At 47.8% G+C, this 27,263-nt stretch overlaps 2 protein-coding genes across 4 annotated transcripts in view; one reads left to right on the top strand and one right to left on the bottom strand.

Moving 5' to 3' along the window:
* Positions 1-605: 605 nt before the first annotated feature.
* Positions 606-9,805, top strand: PRKAG3 (protein kinase AMP-activated non-catalytic subunit gamma 3). Of its 3 annotated transcripts, none has more exons than XM_065927657.1 (14): positions 606-723; positions 1,114-1,153; positions 1,630-1,785; positions 2,287-2,525; positions 3,404-3,485; positions 3,696-3,754; positions 3,856-3,901; positions 4,108-4,162; positions 4,362-4,488; positions 4,620-4,788; positions 5,879-5,916; positions 6,087-6,233; positions 6,593-6,823; positions 7,392-9,805. In XM_065927657.1, exons 1-13 carry the CDS (start codon positions 688-690, stop codon positions 6,707-6,709), a joined length of 1,311 nt encoding a protein of 436 aa, XP_065783729.1. In that variant the 5' UTR covers positions 606-687; the 3' UTR covers positions 6,710-6,823; positions 7,392-9,805. The 3 variants fall into 3 exon arrangements, with proteins under 3 accessions (XP_065783729.1, XP_065783727.1, XP_065783728.1); XM_065927655.1 differs by having other exon boundaries at positions 610-723; positions 2,122-2,525; XM_065927656.1 differs by having other exon boundaries at positions 612-723; positions 2,122-2,525; positions 4,623-4,788.
* Positions 9,806-12,734: 2,929 nt separating this feature from the next.
* Positions 12,735-27,263, bottom strand: part of CYP27A1 (cytochrome P450 family 27 subfamily A member 1) — a 39,173-nt gene continuing 24,644 nt past the window's right edge. The window contains exons 2-9 of the mRNA XM_065927658.1: positions 19,776-19,966; positions 15,366-15,565; positions 15,083-15,280; positions 14,762-14,934; positions 13,779-13,945; positions 13,489-13,570; positions 13,196-13,408; positions 12,735-13,059 (exon numbers count right to left, since the gene is read on the bottom strand). Coding sequence (XP_065783730.1) covers positions 12,940-13,059; positions 13,196-13,408; positions 13,489-13,570; positions 13,779-13,945; positions 14,762-14,934; positions 15,083-15,280; positions 15,366-15,565; positions 19,776-19,966 — 1,344 coding nt within the window. The 3' untranslated portion in view covers positions 12,735-12,939. The remainder of the gene's footprint in view (positions 13,060-13,195; positions 13,409-13,488; positions 13,571-13,778; positions 13,946-14,761; positions 14,935-15,082; positions 15,281-15,365; positions 15,566-19,775; positions 19,967-27,263) is intronic.

Here is a 27,263-nt window from a genome sequence, read left to right on the forward strand (position 1 = left end):
GCACACCTGGGTCTACCTCCACAGGTACAAACAGGTGTCCCTCACACTGGAGACACGTGCAAGCCCACCACATACTGTCAAGGTGATTCTCAGGACTCCCCACCTGCCTGAGCCATCCAGTCCCAGCTCCTTCACCTAGAGAGGAATGGGCCGCTGGGACTCAAATAGTGACATCTGGACACACACTGGCCACTCTCCCAGGACCACCCACAAACCTCTTATCCCCAACCTGCCAGCCGGCTGCAACCTGCCCTTTCTAATTCCAGCACCACCGGTGACCCAGGTTTGTACAAGGAAGAGAGTTCAGCTCAACTGCCTCTGTCTTTCCTCCTTTGGCACGCGACAAAGATTAGAGCGGCCCTCAGAGAAGAAACCACGGGGCTCTGAGAGACCCTCTCCTCCCATCCCAGCACCCACCCTCCCCCCACATCAGGGTTTTTCTTCCCTCCCATCATCGGACACCCAGGAGGCAGACAGAACCAAGCGTCAAGATTCCAGGTGCACCCCTCCCCTTGCCTGCTCAGCAGCCCCCAGGCCTCGGCGGGGCTGGAGCAGCTGCGCGCGCGGGTGGACCCCTTCCTCCCCAGTGCCCGACACCCAATCAGAGAGAACCCGATCCGGGAGGGCAGGGTGCCAGGGGCCGGGCCCAGAATAGTGCTGCCCAGATACAGTGTTGCGCACTCGCTCATGGAGCCCGCCGAGCTGGAGCACGCGCTGAGCAGGGTACGGGGTCCCAGGGGGCTGGGAGCTGGAGCAGCTGAGGCCACAGGGCTGAGAGCACCCTGCCGCATGGACATGCGCGTGTGTGCGTGCATGTGGGTGTGTTTGACCACGATTTTCTCTGTGTGTAGGAGCAGGAGGCTGTCTGCATGTGTATATTCTTGGTGTGAGTCTCTGTGCTCGTGTGTGTGTCTGGGGAGGGTTGAGTATGCCAGTTTCTGAGTGTATGTAAGTGTCTGGGTAGGTTGTATGGGTTTATGTGTGTCTTCGGGGTGGGTGTTTGTGTGTTTGTGGGGGGGTGTGTGGTTGTGCGTGTGTGGCGGGAAGGGCAACTCCTGTGGTTCTGAGTGTAGGATGTTCTCCCCACTCCTTCAGTCACTCTTCTCCACACAGACCCCCTCCTGGAGCAGCTTTGGGGGACCCGAGCATCAAGGTAGGTGGGGCTGCCCCTCTTCACGGCTCCAGCCTCTTCTTCCATTTCCTTTCCTCTCACGTCTCTAGGCTCCCCATCTCCCCCATCCCACTAGCCTGTCTTCTTCTCCTTTTCCTTCTTTGTTCCTACTTGCTTCTTCTTCCTCCTTTTCCGGCCCTCCTCCTTCCTCTTTCAGAAGAAGAAAGGAGGGAGCTGGATCTAGAGTCTGAAGATTTGGAGCCTCCTGACTCTATTACATGTTAGCTGTGTGATCTGTGGCAAATTGCTTAACCTCTCTGATCTCAGGTCCCTTGTTAGTAAAATAGGGATGATACTAATGCCTCCCTTATAAGATTGCTATGAGGTTTGAATGACAAATACATTAGAGGAAAAGACCTTTGGACGTTTGCAAATAGTGAATATTATTGTTAACAACATTTCAATTGTTTTATTGTGTTACTCCCCATTAACCAAACAGGCCCCATTCCCCCTTCCAGAGATGAGCTTCCTAGAGCAAGGAGACAGCACTTCATGGCCATCACCAGCCATGACCACCAGCGCAGAAATAAGCCTTGGGGAACAGGGGACCAAGGTCTCAAGATGGACAAGCCAGGAGGCTGTAGAGGAAGGGGAGCTCCCAGGCCTGAAGGGAGGTGAGTCCATGGCCAGTTCTGGGGAGATGGGATTGGGGGCAGTGGGAAGTCCCCGAGACTGGAGCTGGCCTTGCCCTGGATCCCTCCATAACACAGACATATGACATCCTGTGGCCTCAGTTTCCCCACGTGAGAGAGGGCAGCTGCAGTGCTGATCCAGGGGCCCAGCATGACCAGCTCAGGACAGAGTCACCCTCTGCTGTGACTCTCTCAGCTCTCACTCGCAAAGTGGGGACCTCAGCATCCAGGCTTCCCACGCTGCTCTGAGGATGAAGGGAGACAACAGATGGGAACATGCTTTGGAAGGTGGAGTTACTGTCCTCTCCCCCTGAACAGGTCCCCAGTCCAGGCCAGCTGCTGAGTCCACCAGGCTGGAGGCCACATTCCCCAAGGCCACACCCTTGGCCCAAGCCACTCCCTCGTCCGGGGTGGGCACCCCCACAACAGAGCGAGACAGCCTCCCCCCTGACTGTTCAGCCTCTGCTTCTGGCTCCAGCACAGATGATCTGGATCTGGGCATAGAGTTCTCAGCCCCAGAAGCGTGGGGGGATGAGCTCGGCCTGGTGGAAGAGAGGCCGGCCCAGTGCCCATCCCCGCAGGTGCCGGTACTCAGGCTGGGCTGGGACGACGAGCTGCGGAAGCCGGGGGCCCAGATCTACATGCACTTCATGCAGGAGCACACCTGCTACGATGCCATGGCAACCAGCTCCAAGCTAGTCATCTTCGACACCATGCTACAGGTGAGGCTGCCGCTCTGCCCCACCTGCATACTCCCAGCCCCCAGGATGCCTTGCCAGCCCTGCCTGGCTACAAGTCCCTTCCAGAATTCCTTCTTGGCACCATGGAGACCGGGGGAGGGGAGCTTTTGCTCTCTGTGTGGACCCCCTAATTGTCATCCCAGCTCTACATCTCAGTATCTATAGGGTTTGGGGTAGGTCTTTTTACTTCGCTCATCTCTAAAATGGGGACAGGAATGCCTGCTTTACCCTACAAGTTTCAGAGGACTTCTGGGTCAATCCAGGATGACTGGGAGCATTTTTTCACACCCCAAATTGTATAGAAAGCATTTTCTTCTCGCTGTGTATCGAAGAGCAGAGTGTAGTGTAGAGTAAAAACAAGGTATATCTATGACCCACTGTTCACTTTGATTCTAGCAGTATATGAACAAATATACTTAATTTAGTAGCTTTGTATTTATTTTGATATGTGTTAGAAAGCTACAACCAGCATGTATGGATAGTATGGCCACAGATGAGGCCAAAATGAGTCAATGTAAAATATATTTAGAGAAAAATATTTTGTAAATATCAGATAATTACACCTCTAGTATTTAGATTGGCAAAATTATCCTGTGTGCATCTGTACACTTAGGACTTTGGTGTAGAAACACTGGGCTTGTCTCCTACGCCCTGGTGTGCCTGTTAAGGAGTCACCTAATGCCCCCAGCCACCTGCAGCCTTATCTCTGTAGCAAATGTGCCCACGAGGGTCATGTCAAGTGGCAGGCAGGCTCCTGGAGGGGAGGGCCTGTTAGAAGGCCCCTTGGAAGGCCCCTGGTCAGGACAGGGGACTCAGGGGCGGTGAGCAACTCACCCTCAACTGTTCTTTCTGTGGCTCAGATCAAAAAGGCCTTCTTTGCCCTGGTGGCCAACGGCGTTCGGGCCGCACCTCTTTGGGACAGCAAGAAGCAGAGCTTTGTGGGTGAGGAGGGGCCAGGGAGGGGAAAGGGGGGACCTTGTGGGGTGATTCTGGGGCAGGGCCCTGGCTTGGGGGGAACAGGCTGGCTGGGAGAACCCCATCTGTGGGACAGCTGTGACCAGCTGATGGAGAAGGGGCTGAGCCCTCCACCTGCCTCTTGCCGCAGGGCCCAGCGTGAACCCCTCTCCTCTCTCTCCCCTCCCCCCCTGGCAGGGATGCTGACTATCACAGACTTCATCTTGGTTCTGCATCGCTATTACCGGTCCCCCCTGGTGAGGAGTGGGCTCAGGGTCCTGGGGGCACCCATCTGGGCTGGGGTGAAGGGATTTCAGGGAGCCCACGTCTGAATCGGGGAGCTCTGTTGATGTTCTAGGTCCAGATCTATGAGATTGAAGAACACAAGATTGAGACCTGGAGGGGTGAGTGGGTAAAAGAGTCCTGCAAAGGGGTTGAGGGTGTGTGGGGACAAGGACCCAGGATAGAGGATGGGCAGGGGGGATTTCCTGGAGGGGGCAGGGGAAGGGTAATAGAGAGCTCAGAGGGCCCAAAGGAGGGGAGCTAGTCTGGGGACTGCTGGGTGAGACAGGGTGGCCAGCTCCCTTGCCCTGACTCTGCTTTTCTGCAGAGATCTACCTTCAAGGCTGCTTCAAGCCTCTGGTCTCCATCTCTCCCAGTGACAGGTAAGCATCCCCAGACAATCACTTGAGCCTCCTTGCCCTGCCCAGACCCCCCTCGCCAGCTCCTCAGTTCTGAAGTCATGGGCTCATTCTTGGTGGACTGCAGATAAGGCAGCCTCGGCACCCTGTCCTCCTTCCCCGGGGCTGGGGTAAAGACACCTCTCCCCAGGCAGCCCCAGCCTCATCGCTCCCACTTCTGCAGCCTGTTTGAAGCTGTCTACACCCTCATCAAGAACCGTATCCACCGCCTGCCAGTCCTGGACCCAGTCTCAGGCGCCGTGCTGCACATCCTCACACACAAACGGCTTCTCAAGTTCCTGCATATTTTTGTGAGCCTGGGCACAGCCTCAGGGGATGACCAGAAGGGCAGAGAAGGCTTCTGCCCTAGGGGTTGGGAGGGAGCAGCTGGGAGCCCCCTGGGGGCTACTCCACCCTGAACTCTACCTGTCTCCAACCCAAGCAGGGCACCCTGCTGCCCCGGCCCTCCTTCCTCTCCCGCACCATCCAAGATCTGGGCATCGGCACATTCCGAGACTTGGCCGTGGTGCTGGAAACAGCACCCATCCTCACTGCGCTGGACATCTTTGTGGACCGGCGTGTGTCTGCGCTGCCGGTGATCAACGAAGCTGGTACCTACACCCAGGATGGGGATTCTGGCTGGGGTGGAGCTGTGGGGAGCCAGAGTCTATGTGACCTTAGCTCGAGACCCAGGATGGAGTCAGGGCTGGAAGTCTCTGCCTGCTTTGAGCCTTGGGTCAATTATTTACCCTCTCTAAGCCAGACGTCAGGTTCTTGCTCTGAGAATCAGCTGTAAACTGCTTAAAAATTAGCATAATGAAGTTGGCTATCAAGAAATGTTTTACTTTATTTTTGATTATGAAAAATTTCAAATGTATAAAAATGGTAGAGAACACTGTGTAATGAACCTCATGGATCCCCCTGGATTAACTATTGTTAATACATTGCCATAACTACTTCTACCTCTCTTTTTTATGCTGAAGTAATTTAAAGTATAGAATCATGTCATTTCACCTCAACACTTCATCTGCATCTCTTAAATAAGTATATTTCCTACCTCACCTGACAAAATTATGAATAATGTGTTAATGTTATCTAAAATCCCATCCTAACTCTCATTTCCCCATTTTCCCCAAGGATTATTTTTTTACAGTTGATTTGTTCAAATCAGGATCCAATTAAGGTCTATGCTTTGAAGTTGCTTCTTTTATCCCTTGTGTCTTTTATTATAGAACAGTTCCTTCCCCGCTTAATTTTCATGGTGTTGATGATGGGAAGCCTGGGTTCTGTAGCATGTCCCGTTTCCAGAGATCTGCCTGTTCGCTTTCTGCAGGTGGCCTTTACATTGGTCCTCTGTTCCTGTGTTTCCTATAAACTGAAAATTAGATCTAAAGGTTCATGCAGATTCAGGCTATATATTTGAGGCTAGACTATCTCAGAAGTGATGCCACGTACTCATATCTCGTCACATCGGGAGGCATGGTGTCGGGTGTCTGTCTCGGAGACACTGTTTGATCCCTGGGTTCACGGTGGTGGCAGCCTGATGCCTCATTATAAAGCCAGTAACCTGGAGGGGTAGGGAGGATGTTGAGGAGTTCATTCTGAAAGCCCACGCCAGGCCCTTGCACAGCATCCTGGTTCTGACCTGAACCTTTTCCCTGTCTTTCGCTCACCTTCCCCCCGCCTCTCCAACTCCTGCAGGACAGGTCGTGGGCCTCTACTCCCGCTTTGATGTGATTGTAAGTGCCTGGGGGGGGGGGGGCCGGTGGGGAGCTGGGGGCACCACTGGGAGGCTGTGGTGTGAGGATTGGTGGGGGAGGGAGTATCTGACGACTAGGGGGTCCTTGAGCCTTGAGGGGCTGGAGCCTAGCTGAGGGCTAATGAAGAATGCTGTTCCCTCTCTGCCCAGCACCTGGCAGCCCAACAAACGTACAACCACCTGGACATAAGTGTGGGAGAAGCCCTGAGGCGGAGGACACTGTGTCTGGAGGGAGTCCTTTCCTGCCAGCCCCACGAGACCTTGGGGGAAGTCATCGACCGGATTGCCCGGGAGCAGGTACCCCATGCCCCTTTAGACACGCTCCCAACACGTGGGGCCAGCCTTCTCATGAGCAGCTCCAGCTCGCACTATCCATCAGGCACATGGCCCGTCCTCCCATCACATGGCCAAGCTCTCGGTGTCCTCACTGGCCTGCGACAGGTGCTGTCACTGGGGCCCTCGGGCTAAGGGCCCCAGCCGCTGACCACCCCAGGGCAGGCAGAGCTCCTGCTAACTGGGAGACACTAGTTTACTGGGAGATACTCTCTTGCTCTTTCAGTTATGTTAAATTGTTGGCCCTGATTCTCGGTGTCAACCTCATTGGCTGCTGCAGCCACATGATGCTGCCCCCTCACGGAGCCTCTGTGGACCCACAGGTGCATCGGCTGGTGCTTGTGGATGAAACTCAGCACCTGCTGGGCGTGGTGTCCCTCTCCGACATCCTTCAAGCTCTAGTGCTCAGCCCCGCTGGCATCGACGCCCTCGGGGCCTGAGAACATTGCAGTCCTCACTCTTGGGCCACCTTCCACACCTGGAAGCAGTGAAGGGAGCCGGGGACTCGGCCTTCACCTCCCCCACCCCCTTTTGTGGGTTCCACTCTTGTTCAGGTAGGCTCTGCTCTGTACCACTGACCTCAGACTCCCTGGGGAACCCACATCTCAGATTGGGGCCCGCTGAGTAGGGGAGGGGCCCAGCTCGGAGCTGAGCAGCCTCATGAAAACAGCAAGTGTCAGCACTCATTGCGGGCCACTGTTTCATCCCGTTCTCAGCTGAGGTGAAGGAGGCCCTCACGAGAGGGATGGACAGGGGCTGGAGTAAAGGCAAGGGCAGCGATGTGACTTCAGGGGCCCCCAGGAAAATTGACCCGCCCTCTCACAGTTCAATTTCCGCCTGCTTGGGCTTCCACTGGGAGGAAGCCAGTTACTAAACCTGGGCTGAATGGAATTTCCACACCCAGGTTTCAACTAAGGCTGAAAAGAGAGAGCTTGTCTCTCCAAGTAATCATCGCAGTCCACTGGACATGATCTCACACTCTTTCCTAGCAGCACATCTGCCAGGGGTTGCAGAGCGTGGGGGTACAGGTTCCACCTGCTTGGCAAAGGACGGCAAGCCTGAGGTTCTCCTATTGGACAGGCGACCTCCCCTCCTTATTTAGTCTTCCTCTTTCCCTCACAGGCTTCTCTAGCCCTCCCCAATTGCCCCCTGCCCTGCCTGTGCTCCCAGAAGCCCTCAGGAATGCCCGGTCCACCGTGAATGATGAAATTAAAGAGAACAGCTGAGTCAAGCCCGGAGCTCTTGGAATCAGAGGCATTAGGATTACCCCGGAGCTGACTGCTCCATGCCACCCACACTGCTTTCCCCCACCTGGCCCCAGTGGGGTGGGGAGCCCTCAGTCAGGGGCTCTGGAGGTCACACAGGGGCTCTGGATTCCTCCGCTTCTGGATTACCTGGCATCAAGCCCCCAGCTCCTAGAATCCTACTTGTGCTTCCCCCATGCACACTGCCCTGGCGGTTCCTCCCCACTTTGTCACTGCTCTCCTGCTCCCCCAGAACTGCATTTCAGGGCTGCCTGCAGGGCCCCACAGAGCAGCAGCTTTGTAGAGCTGCCGGTTGGAGTGGGGTTCCTTCTCCATTCTCAACCTTGGCTCTCACCATCGAGCAGTGTGCCCAGTCCCCAGGGAGGGCCTGCATTTGGATCACCGAGGATGAACCATCGAGACAACAAAAAGGAAACGAACAGCCCATGAACTCAGATTTTATCCTTTTCACTCAGAAAATGCTATGGTCATCTGATCTGAACTTGTGGCAAGACTCCCCCGCCATCCTTTCTGAATTCAAAGACACAAAGGAAAATCTGTAATTGACAAACACTGCAAGTGGTGTTTCTGTTGCTTATGGAGTTTATTCCACCGAAAAGTCTTTTTCATCATTTGTTTATAACAAAACGATCAAGAAAATGTTACTTACGTACTAGGTACAATTCAGAACCCGAACTCTAACCTGTAAGAAACATATAATTTTTCTAACACTGAATGTTAACTTATTTTAAGAACTCCATTTCACCAGGTGGTAGAAATTAATCTTATTCAATCTGAAGGGGGTTCAATTGAGAGGGTTCCCCTCCCACCTTTTCTCAGGGTTAAGTTCGGCGATGGGGGAGGCTTGGGGTGTAAGACTTTGTTCCTCAGCCATCAATCATCCACCCATGCCAGCACTTGCTGAAACATCCGCATTTCCAAGTGACTGTCCCTTGGTTGGTCATCAGTGGGTGTGGCCCTGCGAGGTGCCCCCTCCCTCCCACCATGAAGCTTCTTTGGGTCTGCCTGCTGGGGTGTGAGGACATTCTAGCTCCTTGTCCCACACCCCTCTAGACTTCAGGAAGCTCTGTGGGGCCATCCTAAGCCCACCTGCTGAGACAGACAGCAAGGAGTCTGGTCTGCCCTAACTTTTCCTGTTTTCCCAGCCTCTACCCAGGAAACACGGGGCCCAGGGCTTTCCTACCCTGAGCATCTCTGAACCCCTCTGGGGTGTTTGCCATACTCCCCTTTCACTTCAGACACTGCTCCCTTCTCAGGGCCCTTTTCTCCGCCCTCCCGCCAAATGTCAGTCTATAGTCTCTTTGCTCCCCCAAATCCCACCACCCTGAGGAATCTTTACGCAGTTGAGGAGAGAAGGGGCCTTTTGCTCTAGTCATATATTCTTCCAAATGCACCATAAGCGTCTTGAGTTCTTGCCATCTGCCCCATTGAGTCAGGCTGGGCTTTGCTGTGTCACCCCCTCCTCTGTGATAACAGACACTGCAGGTCTGCTGTTTCAGGGAGGTTAATGTTTCTAGAATATGATCCTATCCTGTTTACCTCACAGAGCAACAGAGTGGGGCCATCTGTGCTGATGAGTCAGGTAGAAAGTGAAGGCATTTTTTTCATAGACACTCAACTTTCATTTCTGGTTTTGCTGTGACCAGTGGGTCAGCGCTGGTTCTGCTCTGGCCCCACCTAGAAAGGTCCTGGGTCTTGGGTTCAAGTGGGAGGATGGGATGGGGGTGCCCTAAGGGCTATCTCAAGTGTGTCCTTGGGGATCCGGGGAGAGCTGTCTTGCCTGGTTCTAGGATGTGTGTAGCAAGGTCTGTATTTGAGGCAATGCCCCGCATGGCTCAAACCAGGGCTGATGTCCTGGTTTTTCACTCTCCAGAGAGAAAGTTGCATGGGAAAGAGCCCACATATTATATCATATCTATCCTGTGGGGTGTGTTTTTCTTTTTCAAATTTGACTGTGCTGCAGGTTCCAGGTTCTAGGTCCCTGACCATGGATCAAACCCAGGACCCCTGCATTGGAAGCATGGAATCTTAACCATCAGACCACCAACGAAGTCCCTATGTATGCTTTCTAAGCCTTATGGGTTTTTTTAATTGAAGCAGAGTTTATTTACAACATTGTATCCAATAGATATATTCTATATATTTGAATGAATCATTGACAAAGAAAGTAATTTTTTTTCCATTTACACTAAATGTCTTGTCCAGGCAATGAGATGGAATATAAACTGAGAGATGTCATGTTTAACTCCCAAGAAAAGCCAAAGAACTTCATGTATGCTAACTGCCATATTTGTTTTTCTATAGGCATATTTCAATAAATAGCCAGTGAGAATTTGCTGTGGGACTCAGGGAACTCAAGCCGGGGCTCTGTAACAACCTAGAAGGGTGGGGTGGAGAGGGAGGTGGGAGGAAGATTCAAGAAGGAAGGGTATATATATACCTATGACTGATTTATGTTGATATATGGCAGAAACCAATACAATATTGTAAAGCAATTATCCTTCAATTAAAATAAATTTTAAAAAATGTAAAGAACCTCAAGTATAAAGAGACAACCTCTGACCATGCCCATACTGAATTTTGTCTTTTCCTGCTTAGAGTAGGAGTCTTGACACTTTTCTTCCCAGAGCTGTGTCTGTGGACTCTCCAGTAGCAAACTCTGGGCAAGGTTTCACAGCTACGTTAATAGCACTTCAGCTCATCTTTTAGAACACAACCTGTCACTTGTCACTTTCAGGGGGAAGCCTCTGAGGCTGTGCCTACACTTCACCGAAATGTAAGGGGATATAGCCTGCTCTTTGATTCAGCCTCACGAGGACATCATTACATCACCCTTCCTCTGAGCTCTTGTCTCAGTTCTGCATCTCTGATTTCTGATTAGAGACTCGATTTTAGGCCCTTCAGATGAACAGCAGGGCACTGCTGCCTCAGTTTTCTGTGGTATCTTTGGAGGTATAACTTCCAGTGGCAGCTATTTCTACAATAATCTCACCAAACTGGTCTTTACAGATTTTTAAAAATTGAGATGTAATTCACATACAGTTAAATTCACTGTTTCAATGTGTACAATTCAGCAGTACTTAGTATATTCACCTAGTCGTGCAAACATCACCACTATCCAATTTCAGAACACACTCATCACCCCAAAGAAACTCTGTATCTGTTAGCAGTCACTCCCCACACACTTATCCGGGCAACCACTAGCTCACTTTCTATCTATGGATTTGCTTATTCTAGACATTTTTATGTCAATGGAATCATACAAGATGTGGTCTTTTTGTGTCTGGTTTCCTTCATAAACATAACGTTTTCAAGTTCATCCATGATGTAGCATGAATCAGTACTTCATTCCTTTTTATGGCTGAATACTATTCTAACCTACAGATATACCAGATCGTCACAGATTTTGATGTGAGATTTGTCTATAAATTCAACAACTGAGCCACAGACCATGAACCCTGACACTCTTCGGCAGCTGCTAAAAACCTCAATCCCAGCCACATCACATGACTTCCTCCTTCCCTCCACCCTCGACCCAAAATGCGAGCACTGAGGGGTCCCCGTGGTTTGGGCAGCTGACCCTTGGTGACCTGGAGGAGCAGCCACTGGGAAAGGCAGCAGTCTGCTCCAGGCAACTTTGTGCAGAGATCCTGGCCCCCTCAGTGCCCAGCCCCCATCCTGTACATTTACAAAGAGCTCTCACTGGTGAAGCCCTACACTGGTGGATTTGAGAGCCATGGGCTTGTAATCAAGCATCCCCGCTCAGTTCTCTCCAGGTTTCTCTTTTTAATATGGAAAGCTCTGTAGCCTCCACTCTCCTTCCCTTCCTCCCAGTCCAGTCTCTTCTCATTCAACATTTATTCATTACCTTGATTAACTCTGTGCCAGCCTGAGTTAGACACTGGGATTGTGCCTTCCATGGGGCTCCCAGCTGGCTGGGGAGACAGTCGGGCCTAGGATGCAATGAACACACCGAGTGCTTGGTTTTATGGGTAGACAGGGGATAGCACAAGAGGAAGTGTTCACGCTCACCCAGAGAGGTCAGGGAAGGCTTTGCAGAGGCGGTGACATTTGAGCTGAGTCCTGAGGAAGAGCAAGTTCTCTGAGACGATACGCCAGTTGGTGAAGAGGGTGTTCCAAGGAGACAGGACATGAAGTACCAAGTATTGAGGCTGGAAAGAGCAGAACGTGCTCAGGGGAGACACAAGGAATTGGGGCACCGCTGTGGAAAGGGTGGAGGCGGTGGGCAAGTGCAGAGAGCAGGCTGCTGGAACACCAGCCTTCTAAGCCACTGTAAGGACCTTGGACCTTGCCTCAGGATTGAGAGGAGCTGTGGAAGGATGTTAATCAGGGCAATGACGTGTTTTTTTTTTTTAATAGGCTCAAACTCAAATCCCCACAGACATAAGAAAGTCCAGCTTTCTGTGACTCAGCAGAAATTTCCCACTGGGGCTGGGCCTCCTCGAGGCTGGGATTAGTTGATTTTTCAGGCTTATGTTACCGGGCACTGGATCTCCATGCCAACCCACTTTCTTTCTAGTTGGCTTCCTGTACTGAAGGGGCTGGAAAATTAAAGACTACAATCCCCAGACTGTCTCAAAGCTGGAGTTCCAGGTAGGACCTAGGCTCTGCCTCTTAGCTGTATGCAAGAGATCTGAAAGGTGTTCGTGAGGCAGAAACCACCCTTTGCAGCTCCTGTCCCTTCTGCTGTCAGGGGCGGTTGGGAGGAGGAGGCATCTTTTCTTTTTCTGTTTAGTCAGCACAGATCTGGGAGACTTGGAGTAGCTTTGGGACCAATGGTCGTAGTGAGTTTTCCAAACCCCATCCTCCCAAGTGTGGCTTCCCGGACTGATGAGCCTGCCCAGGGGTGCCCCTAGAATCATTCCTGTAGGCCTATCCTAGAGCTCTTCCAACCATTTTTGTGACCTCACTGCCTGTATCTAAGCACTTTCTGTTCAAAATACGGTGTCCTCTCTGTGCCTAGGGAGTGGATCAGCAGCTTCTGCCTGGACAGGGCCTCAGCGGATGGTAAGCCAAGACTTCTCTGTGAGGTCTGGGAAATTACAGGATGTGCTCAGCTTCCATGAAGGGAGGCGGCTCTGCCTCCCACCAAGTTTCCTAAGTGAGAGAGTGTGTTCCCCAACCACAGAAAGAGCTTCAGATGCTGGGTTGTCAACAAGAAGGACAAAGATCTCCAGTTATGAATAAAAAAACCCTTTATTCAGTATTTTCCCCACGATTAGCAATGTGCCATGGCAGCAGCCTTTTATCTGAGAGGACGTGATACAAAATAGCCAAAAGCTCAGGTTCTGCAGAAAGCACATAGGTTCTCCAACCTCTGGCGCCTGGCACACGCTTTCTCTCTGTCTTCGTGTGCCCGGGAAGGGAGGAAGCAAGGGCCCAGCTCAGCTCTGTCTCTGCAGCAAACGCAGGCCCACCTTCTTGTTGGGAACCAGAACGATGCGAGCCACACTCGTCACCTCCCCCGTCTCAGGGGCCAGGACCATCTCATACTGCTGGATCAGCTGGGAGGTAAAAGGCACAGGGGCGCTTAAAGTCTGTAACCTCCATCCACCGCCCTCCTCGGCATGCCCCCACCTGTGCCTCGCTCCCCCGTCAGCCCCCCTAGCCCACACACCCCTCCAGTCTCTCCCCACTCACCCTTGTCAGCAGCAGCTGCATCTCCAGCTCTGCAATCCTGCGGCCCAGGCAACCCCGAACCCCATAGCCAAAGGGTACAGAGCCAAAGGGGTGCTGGGTTTTGAGGGCATCAGGCTGGTTCCTCCTCAGCCAACGCTGGGGCTGGAAGCTGTCAGGCTCAGGGTAGATGTCAGGGTCCCGGGAAACCACGTAGTGACACAGCACAAACTGGGTCTGCACATACAGGTTGGGGGGCGCATCACCACAGGTCTGTGAGGTCCCCCCGGGAACCCTGGCTCTCCAGCCCCACTCACATTCTTGGGAAAGAGGAAGCCACCAACTTCAATTTCCTTGTCCACAACAACCCGGGAGTTCACAGGGACCACAGGATAAAGACTGGAGGGAATAGAAAGTACAGGTCTGCCTCTGGATCCAAGGAGGGTCAGAGTGGCCACCCTCCTGGCCACACCCCTCTGGTCCTTCCAGGCCCCCTCTCTCCATCTCATCTCTGACCTCGGCCACAGTCCCTCAGCGCCCCCTTCCCACTCTTCTCTCTGAGCTCCCCTCCACACACAGACCCTTGTTCCCGGGGACAGTATCCTACCGCAGGGTCTCCTTAAGCACAGCTTTGAGCAGGGGCATGCGGGCAAAGTCCTTGTGTTGGGGCACCTGCCCAGTGGGCACCACACCCACCACCTCCTCATGCAAGGCTGCCTGGATCTCTGGGTTCTTTGAAAGATGGTACAGGGCCCACGTCAGCGTGTTGGATGTCTGGGAAGTACAGTAAGAGATGAAGTGAGCCGGGATGTCTAGGGAAGAGGCTCAGTTAGATGGTGGCAAGGTGTTTGCATGTTTGCAAAATGTGGGAGAGAAATTAAATTGCTTCAAGTATGGCAGGGCTTCCCTGAGGGCTCAGATGGTAAAATATCTGCCGGCAATGCAGGGGACCCGGGCTCAATCCCTGGGTCGGGAAGACCCCCGGAGAAGGCAATGGCACCCCAATCCAGCATTCTTGCCTGGAGAATCCCATGGACAGAGGAGCCTGGTGGGCTACAGTCCACGGGGTCGCAAATAGTCAGAGATGACTGAGCGACTAACATTTTTACACAGCAGAATTAGACTCCAGGGTTTATAGGACCCTCTCTCCAATGCTCAACGAGGCTTCGTGCAGGATAAGGACCGATATGGTAGAGAATCGCACTGTAACAGCATAGGAGACTAACGGAGAAAACCCAACAGGACAAAAGCACACGAAAGAGGCCCTACTAAGAAGGTGCTATGGGCAAGCTCTTCCACTCTCTGCTTAGATGACAGTGTGAAGGAGGAGATTAGGTGTGAGATGAAACTTCCCAGCTGTCAGAGAGGCTCCAGGGAGTGTGCAAATCCCTCACACTCTTGGAACCACTCCTGGCCCACCTCCACGAGGTTGAACGACCCCCATTTTCCTTCCAGTTCTAAATCCACATTACAGAAAGAGAAGCAGGTACCTGGAGGGACGAAGGTCAGGCTCAGGTGGAGGATAGTGGGGAACAGGCCCAGGATGAGAGCTGGGAGGCCCTGGCCTCCGCGCCCGCCCCTCTCACGCACCGTGTCTACTCCAGCCAAGAGCAGCTCGGGCAGGCTGCCCTCAGCCTCACGAGGACTGAGCTGTCCGCTGGTCAGCAGGAAGTGCAGATAACCAGATATCTGGGTCTTCTCTGGATTCCCTGTCTTCAGCTGGGTCTCTATCTCCTCCAATTTCTGATCAATCAGCTTCTTTCCTACAGGGACAATGGAGAACCGGGAGGATGCAGTCAAAAGCCATGCTCTCCAAGTACTGAGGGAGAAAGTCCTGGGAGAGAGTACTGGGGGCTGTTACTACACTGACCCTCAGACCGATGCCCCCACTTCTTCCCCTGGACTCCTCACCAAAAGAGAAGATGGTGTTCCAGCCATCCAGGTACCGCTTCCAGAAGGGCAGCAGGGGACGAGTCCACTTGGGCAGGAAGGTGGCAAAGAGAGAGTTGTGGAACATGAGCCCGACAGATCTGACGAAGGTCTCGGTGTCCTTGGGGATGGAGCGCTCCAGGCAGCCAATACGTTTCTCAAAGAGGATGTAGGAAATAGCTGGAGGTGCATGGGGGCCATCATCAGGGGAGAGTACAGCCTACCCCTGACCCACGTCACCCGGCCCCTCTCCCCACCAGAGTACCTTCCAAGGCAAAGAAGTAGAATTCGTGAGCAATGTCAGGCACGTGGTCCCCCGAGGCGCTCTCCGCCCGCCGCAGTTTCAGTTGAGCCATGAAGTCACTGATCACCTCATTCAGTGCATCCGTGTAGAGCGCAGCCTCGGTTGGCTTCAGCATCCGCTGGTTCAGAGTCTGGCGCAGCCGGTACCACTGCTCTCCCATCCTGCAGATGATGGAAGAGTGACATCAATGTCAGTATCTGGTGGGGACTGAATTAGGTGACATCTTCCCACCCTGAGACCCTTATAGAGTTGAGGAAAATCTCAGACTCCTAGACCTAGAATTATGGAATCACAAACTCTCAAATGACAGAATCTTCAAATCACAAAACTTCAGAATTTCACTAACAGCATAAAGGAAGTAGTTAAGGTGGGCATCTGAACCAACCTGTGCCATGCTAAGTCGCTTCAGCTGTATCCACTCTTTGGGACCCTATGGTCTATAGCCAGCCAGGCTCCTCCAGTCCAAGGGATTCTCCAGACAAGAATACTGGAGTGGGTTGCCATGTCCTCCTCCAGGGGATCTTCCAGACCCAGGGGTTGACCCCCGTCTCTTACGTCTCCTGCATTGGCAGGCGGGTTCCTTACCACTAGTGCAACCTGGGAAGCCCTCTGAACCAATCTGCCTAGGGTCAAATCATAGGTCAGATGATGTCAGCTGAGTGACCTTAGGCAAGTGACTCAACTCCTCTGTGCCTCAGTTTCCCTCCTGTAAAATGGGAATAACAAGAGTGCCTATCTTAGTAGGATAATTAACATGCTTAGATTTGTGCCTGGCAGATGGGTGAATACTTACTGAATGTTGACTGTGATTATCTTAGGATGACACAACTCTATAATCTTCTGTATGTGAAATGAGCTATGAAGCTACAGTGGCTCTGGTCCCTCTGTGTCGAGGAGGAGGGATAAAAGAAGAGCAACTGAGGGTTCTTGACGTGCTCGGAGGACCTGTGTGCTCTGTTAGGTTCAAGGCGCCAAGGAGATGGAGAGAGCTATCTGTCTGATGCTCCAGGTCCTCTTGCCATAGCCATGCAGTAGGCAGTTGGGTCCTCACCCTGGTTAGACAGGGATGCTCATGTGGATGGACACACACTTCCCATTCAAGGGGCTTAATGTTCAGGGGCTACTCCCATCTTCAGTGGTCCCCCAAACCTGTTACCTTTCCTAAGCAAGCTGGGTATGGGTCAATTTTTAAAAAGCTAGGTGTAGAGTAATAAGTACAACATGGCACAATTTTAAGAGGAAGAGAGGAAACCCTATATATCTACGTGCATATCTGTATGTTCACAGAGAAGAACATAGGGCTTCCCAGGTGGCGGTAGTGGGAAAGAACCCACCTGCCAATGCTGGTAGATGTAAGAGATGCACGTTTGATCCCTGAGTTGGGAAGATCCCCTGGAGCAGGGCATAGCAACCCACTCCAGTATTCTTGCCTGGAGAATTCCATGGATGGAGGAACCTGGAGGGCTACAGTCCAGGGGTCACAAAGAGTTGGACACAACTTAGCGACTAAACAGCAACAACAAGATAAGAATATACACCAAATTGTCAGGATTACTTAGGAGGATGAGATGGGACCAAGGGGTAGGCAGACAATATTTTATTACTGGAATTTTTACAATAAATATTACTTTTGAATTTTAAAAATTCATAAGGTCTTTAGAAAAGAAAAACATTTACAAGTATTAAGGCAAGAATCAGGTTTTTTTATTTTGAACTGTTGGGCTTCCCTGGTGGCTCAGACGGTAAAGAATCTGCCTGCAATGGGGGAGACCTGGGTCTGATCCCTGGTTTGGGAAGATCCCCTGGAGAAGGGCATGCTCCAGTGTTCTTGCTTGGAGGATCCCCATGGATGGAAGTGCCTGGCGGGCTACCATCCATGGGGTTGCAAAACGTTGGACACGACTGTGTGACTAAGCACTACACAGCATTGTAAGCCAACTATACTTCAATAAATTTGGAAAATATATTTTTACTTAAATGAACCTTAAAAAACAAGCTAAACAAATAAATAAATGAACTTCAAACCCTAGGAGTTTTCTTTCTTATATTGGTGTGCGTGCTAAGTCACTTCAGTCACAGCCAACTCTTTACGGCTCCATGGACTGAGCCCACGAGGCTCCTCTGTCCATGGGATTCTCCAGGCAAGAATACTGGAGTGGGTTGCCATGCCCTCCTCCAGGAATCGTCCCGACCCAGGGATTGAACAGGCATCTCTTAGGTCTCCTGCATTGGAAGGTAGGTTCTTTACACTAGCAATATCTTATGTTGGGGAAAACTGCAAAAACGTAAACTAAAAGTGTTGCTAGAAAAGAAAACCAGAACAGACCTATTTATTGGAACTTCAGGTTTTGGGTGCTTCTCCAAGAGTAAAACTCTCCCAACAATAGGAATAGATTTGCAGAACTTAAATGAGAACCTTTCTGTGGTTGTTAAAATATTTCTTGGGGAAAAGATGCTTCAGAAAATGAGATTTTAAATATATATATATATATATATATATATATATATATATATGTTAAAACAAAAAAGTCTCATAGGTTAGCAAAATAGCTTTTAAATACATATATTGTATAACATATTTAGGAAACTGGCTTTAGAGGAAATGGGTATATTAGATCACAAAGGGGTATATATATGTACATGTTTAGCTCCAGTTTTAAATCTGAACCGTCAAGTCCAGTGATGGTCTGACCTGGTGAAAAATTGAGACCCAAATCTTTTATTATTATATTATTGATTTATAATTAACATATAGCACTATATTAGTTTCAATATAATGATCTGACATCTGAATACATTGCAAAATGATCACCATAATAAGACAAGAATGTGGGAGAAGATGTAGACGACAGAGAATGAGACAGGTGGATGGGATCACCAACTGATGGACATGAGTTTGAGTAAGCTCCGGGAGTTGGTGAAGGACAGGGAAGCCTGGCGTGCTGCAGTCCGTGGGGTCACAGAGTCTGACACGACTGAGTGACTGAACTGAACTGATCATCTGTCACCATAAAAAATAAACTTTAAAGATTTACTCTCTTGGCAAGATTTGGGTCCCAAATATTGTACAGCATCCTTGAGACCCAAATCTTGCCTTCAAGGTCAGATATCAGGGTAAATAGTTCTTAAAGAACATTCTCTATTCTCTTGTCAGAACTTAGAAAAAAGGACCCAAGAATTAAGTTCTGAAGCCACCCACCTATGAAGGAACCAGGAAAAGAGAAAGTTAAGAAATGACAGAATGAATATACAGGCATCAAAGGCATAGAAAATGAACCTTCCAACCAGCCTGTTCCTTTCCAAACATGTCAAGGCAGTAAGTCCTTGCATTCCAGAATCAGAGATATCTATGTCACCACTCACTGTGTCACTTCTGGCAAGTGGTGCAAAAACCAAACCTTCTAGGCCTCAGTTTATTTGTAAAATGGGGATTAATAATACTATCTACTTCATGGCCTTGTTGTGAGGTTAGAATGAAATAATAAATGTAAAGAGACTTGCCTGATGCCTGGCATGTCACAAACACTTAGCTATTACCAGTGTTGTTGCTATTACTTCAACCACCTGGATCAACTTTAATCCCTTAAAAAAATGACTTTAAAAATGTGGATGTCAGACATCTAGGGAAAATAAAAAGCCATTCATTGTTTTGGAAGCTCTTTTAACACACTAGCAAAAAGACACCTGTAACATATCCAATTACAAGTTGTGGCACTGGGAATGGTTTATCACCAATGATTCTCAGTTATTTACCTTAATTGGTATTTGAATATATAATACACTCTTTCAATGTGTCACTGCCAAAATAATCTTAACTTATTTAGGTATGACTTTGAGGCTAAAACCTACACGTATCTCTCTGTGCTGAGAGCATCCATGAAAGTTATAACCAACAACAAGCATATAATACATAATTTGGAAAATATTCTTAAAATTAAATTGAGCCCTCCCAACTAATATGGAGCTGCTATTATTTTTTTTCAACTATAAGTAAATATATCCCAGTACGATTTGAGTTAGTATATTTTCAACCATAATACAGAATCATGGAGCTTGAAAGGTCTGAAAGATACCTTGGAGATACTGTAATTCAAGCTTCCCATTTTATACATAAGAAACATAAGCCCAAGGAGGGTATATTATTCATTTGTTCATAGTTATAGGATACATTAGTGGAAAAGTCAGTGAATGGTCCACGGGCTTCAGTCCAGCCCAACCACCGCTTTCTAGACACACAGGCTTTTTTCTAGACTCAGGCTCAGAGGACACAGGGAGATCCTACTCTGCCCATTATCCTCTGGCTGCCGAGTGCCACTGTTCCTGGGCCTGGCCCTCTGGGGCCCTCCTCCAGTCCCTCTGGCCCCAGCTCACGTGGTGAAGGGCCCATAGGACAGGCCTTGCTGGTCCCGGTGCTCCTTCCACAGTTTCATGTCGTCCCGTACTGGGTACTTGCCCTCTTGGCGCATCACTTGCTCCAGGAGTGGAGCACTGGCCAGGTTCACGTGCATCTGCGGCCCTACTCGGTTTATCCATATTGGGCCGTACTTGGCCTTGTTCAGCACCTGTGGGGGTCAACCAAAGCTGAGTCATCATGGCCGAGGCAAGCAGGCACTTCCTGGGGAGGAGAACCAGGACAGAGGAAATGTCCGATGGCCACCCCAGAGCAGGTGGGCTGGGCGAAACTCACTGTGCGGGAGGTAGTGCTGGGATGGCCCGTAGTCGTGAAGGGAGAACGCTGGGAAAAACGGTTACACAGGAGTTAAAGTATTGAGAGCAACGAGTAGCTGGCAGAACTGGGGGAACTGAGGTCTTAGAAGAAAGGAATTTTGGAAAAATGAGATACCTGGTAAACTGGAGTATGCTGAGGTATGGATATTGGGGGTCCAGGGTTTTAGGGAAACTGAGCCCTTAGTGACGTGTAGTAGAATGCCTATGGCCCCTTCATATGTGTGTGCTCAGCTGCTCAGTCATGTCTGACTCTTTGCAGCCCCATGGACTGTAGCCTGCCAGGCTTCTCTGTCCAGGGGGTTTCCCAGGCAAGAATAGTGGAGCAGGTTTCCATTTCCCACTCCAGGGGATCTCCCCAACCCAGGGATCCAACCTGAATCTCTGGTACCTCCTGTCATACAAGGCATTTAAATTTCCTGCAGTTTGCTTCTAATGAGCAGATAAGCATCTCATGTAACCAGTAAGAAAAAAGAAACAATTAGAAATGCCAGGAAAAATAAGAAGCTGAATGAGAAAATCAAGATGTAAGTATGAAGTAAACTTTGTGGTATGAATTTTTTTAATAAAAAATTTTATTAGCTGTGTTAAGGAAAGTAATGCTCAATATTTTATTTTAGAATTTCTAAAGCATTTGACAGTTGAGACACATAACATCTATGAAATTGACATAGCAATGGATGATGTTTTTATAGTTGTTGAAAATAAGGGAGAAAATAGTATGTTTTGGCAGGGGGAGGTAAAATTTTTTTTAAATCCAGAAATACTAAGATTAAATTTATTAGCTACATTACACCTATAAACTGAAATAAAATGAAACATAGTGGTTTCCCAAGTACACATCTTTCATAATCTGTTACTGAATATGTTTTAAGAGGATCAGATGTGTTCCAATATCAAAATTAGTCCAAAGGGTTTCTATAAAAGAAACATTATAATTATGGAGACAAGGGTCTTCCCTGGTGGTCCAGTGGTTAAGAATCTGCCTTTCAATGAAGAGGACACGGGTTTGATCTCTGGTTGGCAGCTAAGATCCCACATTCCACAGGGCAGTTGAGCCCACTTGCTGCCACTACCAAGCTGTGTGCCACAGCTAGAGAGAAGCCCGCCCACCGTACTGAAAGATACCACAGAGAACCTTCATGCCACAGCTGGGACCTGACAGAGCCAAAAATAAAATAAATAAACATTTTTTTTGAATTATAGAGAAGAGATCTATTATGCAAATTATAGAACTCATAGTTCCTAGAATCATCAATTTTACTGGGTCTTACTGTTGACATTAAATACTAGGTTCTTATCTGAAGTTTGATTTCTTTTCCTTCTGTTAAGTTCAAGTAAAATGACATGTAGTGTTTTTATACAATGATGCAAACAATGCTTATCTCTGAGTCATGGTTTATAGATATACTTTCTTCTTTATACTGTGATTTGTTTTTCAAGGATTATACCTTCATCTTGGAATCAGAAAAAAAACATATTTTAAAGGACTAGATCAATAAGCTTGGGCACCACTTCTTGCCTGGAATCCAAAGCTCCTGGCACCACTTCCTGACTATTGGTTTGGAATTTTCTGGGACATTTTCCCCCATGCCTAGGCATCGCTTTCTTCCCTCTTCCTTCATACTCCTCTTCTCAGTTAGTTTACTCGGTGGAACTTAACAAGGATCTATTTTAGTAAGAACTTATTTTAGAAAGACACCAGAATACTTGCTGAGAGATGTGTGCTATGTCTGTGAGCCTACCATTAAGCCGTAACCTGAACCAGTTAGAGAGCCCCAGCGTTCTCAGATAGGTCCTATCTAAATGCCCCTTTGCAGACCAGAGTCCCCTGGGGATCATCTTCCAGGATGAATGGGAGGGCTAGCCTCTGCCAGGTGAAATTCCAAAGCTGGACAGTATTAAATTCATTTAATACTCATTTATTGAGCTCATATCCTGTTCCTCCTATACTGATCTAGGGGCTGGGGATACTGCTGTGACCTACTCTTTTACAGTTTATTTACATCCTAAGGCATAAGTCACATAGTTAAGGATTGGATTACTTATAAATGGTTCCTTAATTTTTTTAAAGATTTTTTTTATGTGAACTATTTAAAAAGTCTTTATTGAATTTGTTACAATACCACTTGTATTTTATGTATTGATTTTTTGCCGGAGGTGCTTGCAGGATCTTGGTTCCCAGAACAGGGAGCAAACTCATATCCCCTGCATTGGAACGTGAAGTCTTAATCACTGAACCACCAAGGAAGTTCATTTCCCAAATTATTTTGTAGATGTGTGTTTCTTTAACTAAATTGAAAGTTTTCAAGGGCAGGACCCATGTTGTACTTCCTTATACCTCCCCTACTGCTAAACACACTGATAAACACATTACAGGCACTCAGTAAATATTTAGCAGTTGCCAACGAATCAAGTGGGAGAATAAAAAGCTGCAGATAAAACAGAGTTTATGAGACAGAGTCAGAAAGGAAGCAGGGGAGAGGATACATAGGACACTGGTAACAAGGGCTCCACTGGGGCAGGCATTAATTTTAAAAAGCCTAGAAGGATAATCAGAAAAGGAAATTAAGAGAATAATTCTAATAGCTAATTACAATAGCATCTTTTATGGACTGAATGTTTGCATTTCTCCAAAACTCATGGGTTGAAGTCCCAACCCTCAGTGTGTATTTAGAGAAGAGACATTTAAGAAAGTAAGATTAAATAAGAGTGGGGCTCTGATGCAGTAGGATGAGTAAGTATCCTCCTAAGAGGAGACATCAGAGAGTTCTCTGTGTGTGTGAACATACACATACACACACCAAGCAAAGACCATTTAAGTACACAGGGAGAAGGTAGCTGTCTGCAAACCAGAAAAACTGTTACCAAATGCAAGTCTGTGTGCCCAATGCACAAAGAGGCCCAAAAATACCAAAACATCAGAATTTGGAGCAGAGAAAACCTTACTGCAGGGCCATGCAAGGAGATAAGTGAGTGGCTCAGGCCTTAAAAACCCTGAACTTCCTGAAAGCTTTCAGCAAAGCCCTTTTATAAGAAAGATGAAGGAGAAGGAGGGGCATGGTTGTGCATGTATGCTTAGTTGCTCAGTCACGTCCAACTCTTTGCAACCTTATGGACCGTAGCCTGCCAGGCTCCTGTGTCCATGGAATTCTCCAGGCAAGAATACTGGAGTAGCTTGCCACGTCCTCCTCCAGGGGGTCTCCCCAACCCAGGAATGGAACTACAGGTCTCTTATATCTCCGGCATCGGTAGGCCGGTTCTTTACCATTAGCGCCACCTGGGAAGCCCAGGGCATGGTTTAGTTGTTGCAAATTTCTTGATGTCCAAAAAAAAAAAAAATTTCTTGGTGTCAGATCCTTTATTCTTGAGGTCAGATCACAGTCAGGTCACCATGTACCTATAAACCTCCACCAAAAACAAATATTATTCTCTATTCTGAGGAAAAACGGGCAAGGTCCCATGGCTCAACTTTCACCCTCTCAGATCCAGGCCCTGGCTAACAGGAGGGGGTCCCTGTGTGGGCTCATTGCCCTGTTCAGCAGCATTCATCTAGTACCCAGTCTGGGTCCTCCTGCCAGTGCCCATGCCTGGCCAAAGAGGCAGTTCTCAGCTGATGGTGCCTTCAGGGCCAGGTTCCCAGGCTCAGCCCAGCTGTCATCACTGAGGGAGCCAGGTGCCCAGGACTGAGCTGGCCCTCAGGCTTTTCACGTAACTGGAGACAATCATTTATATAGGATCAATAGGAATACATGTTGTAGCAAATACCAACCAGCTCACAAGAATTGCCCTTCTTTGAAAATAGCCTCAACCACAAAGATGGACCTGAAGTAGTGATGTGAAATGTCTTTTTAACTTAACCCTGACCTCTGGTCACCTCCTAGGAGTAGATAACCAATCTAAGCTGTACCTATTTTTGAAACTTGAAAGACGAGCCTGAAGTTGGATGAAGGTGACTTTAATGGCGGTGTCCATATATTCCAGTTGCTGAGGCCTCCATGGACTGTGACCCATGAATACTGCCACTGACATTAGGTTGCAGAGGCGGGGATGGGGGAGAGGTTCACTGCTGCCTTGAAGCCTGGGCCCACCCAGCGGGTGGCCCTTGCAAGGGCTCAGGAGCTCTTCAGGACATAGCCCCAGCCTTCAGCCTGTCCCTGGGCCTCTCTAGATCACCAGCCCCAAGGCCTGAGGACCTGGAGTGCCCCGGGGAGAAGGCCATGATCCACCTCTTACTGTACCCTTTACCGCAAGGACCACAGTGAGGTCCACTGTTGGTAGAGTGGGACCTCAAACCACTGTGCTAAGGGTGTCACACTAACAGTCTCCAGCTAATGGGCATGTGCCCACTCTACCCCTGTTAGAAAAAGACTCCCACCAGAAATCAACTCTGCTGGTACCTTATCTTGTACTTTCAGCCTTCAGAACTGTGAAAAAATTAATTTTTGTTGTTTAGGACACCCAGGTTGTGGTATTTTGTCAGAGCAGCCAGAGTAAACTAATATATAACATCCAAAGGAATAAAATTACTAATAATAAATTTAACCAAGGAGGTAAAACACTTGTACACTGAAGACTACAAAACACTGCTGAAAGAAATTAAAGGCCTAAATAAATGGAAAGATATCCTGTGTTCACAGATTTGGAAACTTAATACTGTTAAAATAGCACTGCTCCCCAAAATGACCTACAGATTCAATGCAATCTCCATTAAAATTTTCATGGGCTTTTCTCAAAAACCAATCCTCAAATTCATATGAAATTGTAAGAGCCCTAAATACCTGAAACAGTGTTTAAAAAGAAAAACAAAGATGGAAGACTCACACTTTCTGATTTTAAAACTTACTACAAAGCTACAGTAATCAAAACAGTTTGGTAATAGCATAATGATACACATATATACCCATGGACTAGAATCAAGGGTATCCAGAAAAAACTTAAATATCTATCGTCAGTTGATTTTTGACAAGAGTCCCCAGATCATTCAGGGGGAAAAGAACAATCTCATCAATAAATGGTGTTAGAACAAATGGATAACCAAGTGCAAAAGAGTGAAGTTGGACTCCTACCTTACTTCATATACAAAAATTAACTCAAAATGGACCAAAACTCTAAATAAAAGAGCTAAAAGTATAAAACTCAGAATAAAGCACAGTGGTAAATCATCATGATCTTGGATTTTGCAATGGATTCTTAGATTTGAATAGTAACATATGAGCAATAAAAGGAAAAAAATAGAAAAGCTGGACTTCATAAAAATTAAAAACTTTTGCACATCAAAGGACATTATCAAGAATGTGAATAAACAATTTACAGAATGAGAGAAAATATTGGCAAATCATATATCTGATGAGGGTTTAATATCCAGAATATAAAGACAACTCTTTAAAACTCAACAACAAGAAGACAATCCAATTTCCAAAGGATGAAAGCACTTGACATTTCTCCAAAGAAGATACACAAATAACCAATAAACACACAAAGAGATGTTCAACATCACTGATCATTAAGGAATGAAAATCAAAACCATAAAAAGGAAGCATTTTATATCCACTTGTTGTTTAGTCACTAAGTTGTATGTAACTCTTTTATGACCCCATGGACTTTAGCCCACCAGGTTCCTCTGTCCAAGGGATTTACCACGCAAGAATACTGGAGTGGGTTGCCATTTCCTTCTCCAGGGGTTATATCCCCTAGAATGACTTAAATCCGAAAAACTGAATATAACAAGTTGTTGGCAAGCAGGTGGAGAAATTGAAGCCCTTGTACATTGCTGATGGGAAAATAGAAATAGTGCAGCTGCTGCAGAAAACCATTTGGCAAGTTCCCAAAAAATCAAACATCAAGTATTACCATATGATCCAGCAATTCCATTTCTAGGTATATACTCCAGAGAAATGAAAATATATACCACACAGAGACTTGTAGAGGAATGTTTATATCAGGATTACTAATAGTCATCAAAAGGTGGAAACAATCTAAAAGTCATCAGCTGATGAATGGATAAGCAAATTGTGGGATATACATACAATGGAATAGTATTCAGCCATAAAAAGGAGCAAAGTACGGGAGTACAATACAAGCTAAAATTTGGGTGAAATTTGAAAACATAGGCTAACTGAAAGAAGCTGAGACAAAAGGTCTCATATTGTATGATTCCATTTATATATGCGAAAAGGCAAATCCATAAAGATGGAAAGCAGATTAATGTTTACCAAAGGGTGGCATGAAGGGGAATGAGGAGTGACTAATGACAGAGTCTCCTTCTAGGGTATCAAAACTTGAAAGAGTTATGAAACTAGAGAGAGGCAGTAGTTTTATAACATTAAGAATACACTAAATGCTGCTGAATTGTTCACTTTAAAATGGTTCGTTGTTTTATACTTCGTGAATTTCCCCTAAGAAAAAGCCTAGAAGTTTGTGATACTTAAAACCTCCAGAGGCTCAGAAAGGGCCCTGCTGAGATTTCCCCTCAGCAAAGAGAGAACAGAAAGGGAGTGAGGGGGGTTCTTCTGTGGTTCCAAGACTTCCTCTCTTGTGAATCAAGAAGAAGAAAGGACCAGACCAACCTTTCCTTTGCCTTGCCAGCTACTTATATAGGATTAAAGATCAGGTTTTAAGGGGTGTTTGCTCATCTGTTTATTTGCTCTGGGAAGAAGACACTGGCAGAGTCTTTCTCTTACAAATGGGAATGCCCCCTATTGCACAAAACTGTTGCCCTTATGACTTTTCTGGAGGATGATTTGGCAGCTAATACATATCAGAGGCCTGGATGAAATCTTTTACTGCACCAATTCCATTTTAGAACTTATTTTAAGGAGCTAATTCAGGATGTGCATGATATTTAGTGATAGACATATTTACCAAACCTTTATACATTAAAAAATCTAAACATCTAACAGTAAGCTTCAGTATATTCTCATGTAGCCACAATGCAATACCCATTAAAAATTGTTAGTCAAGTGACAGTAAAAGATATTCATATTTCAGTAAAGGGCAGGTTATAAAAGTGAGTATATGGTATGCTTTCATTCAAAAAGTACATACGTGGATGATGCATGGGGAAAGTGTGGAAGTCTATTCACCAAGGACAAACAAGCAGGATTAAAGCCTACTTACCTTGAAGACTATGTG

Source organism: Muntiacus reevesi, chromosome 3 (assembly GCF_963930625.1).
Source record: "Muntiacus reevesi chromosome 3, mMunRee1.1, whole genome shotgun sequence".
Classification (NCBI taxonomy): Eukaryota; Metazoa; Chordata; class Mammalia; order Artiodactyla; family Cervidae; genus Muntiacus; species Muntiacus reevesi.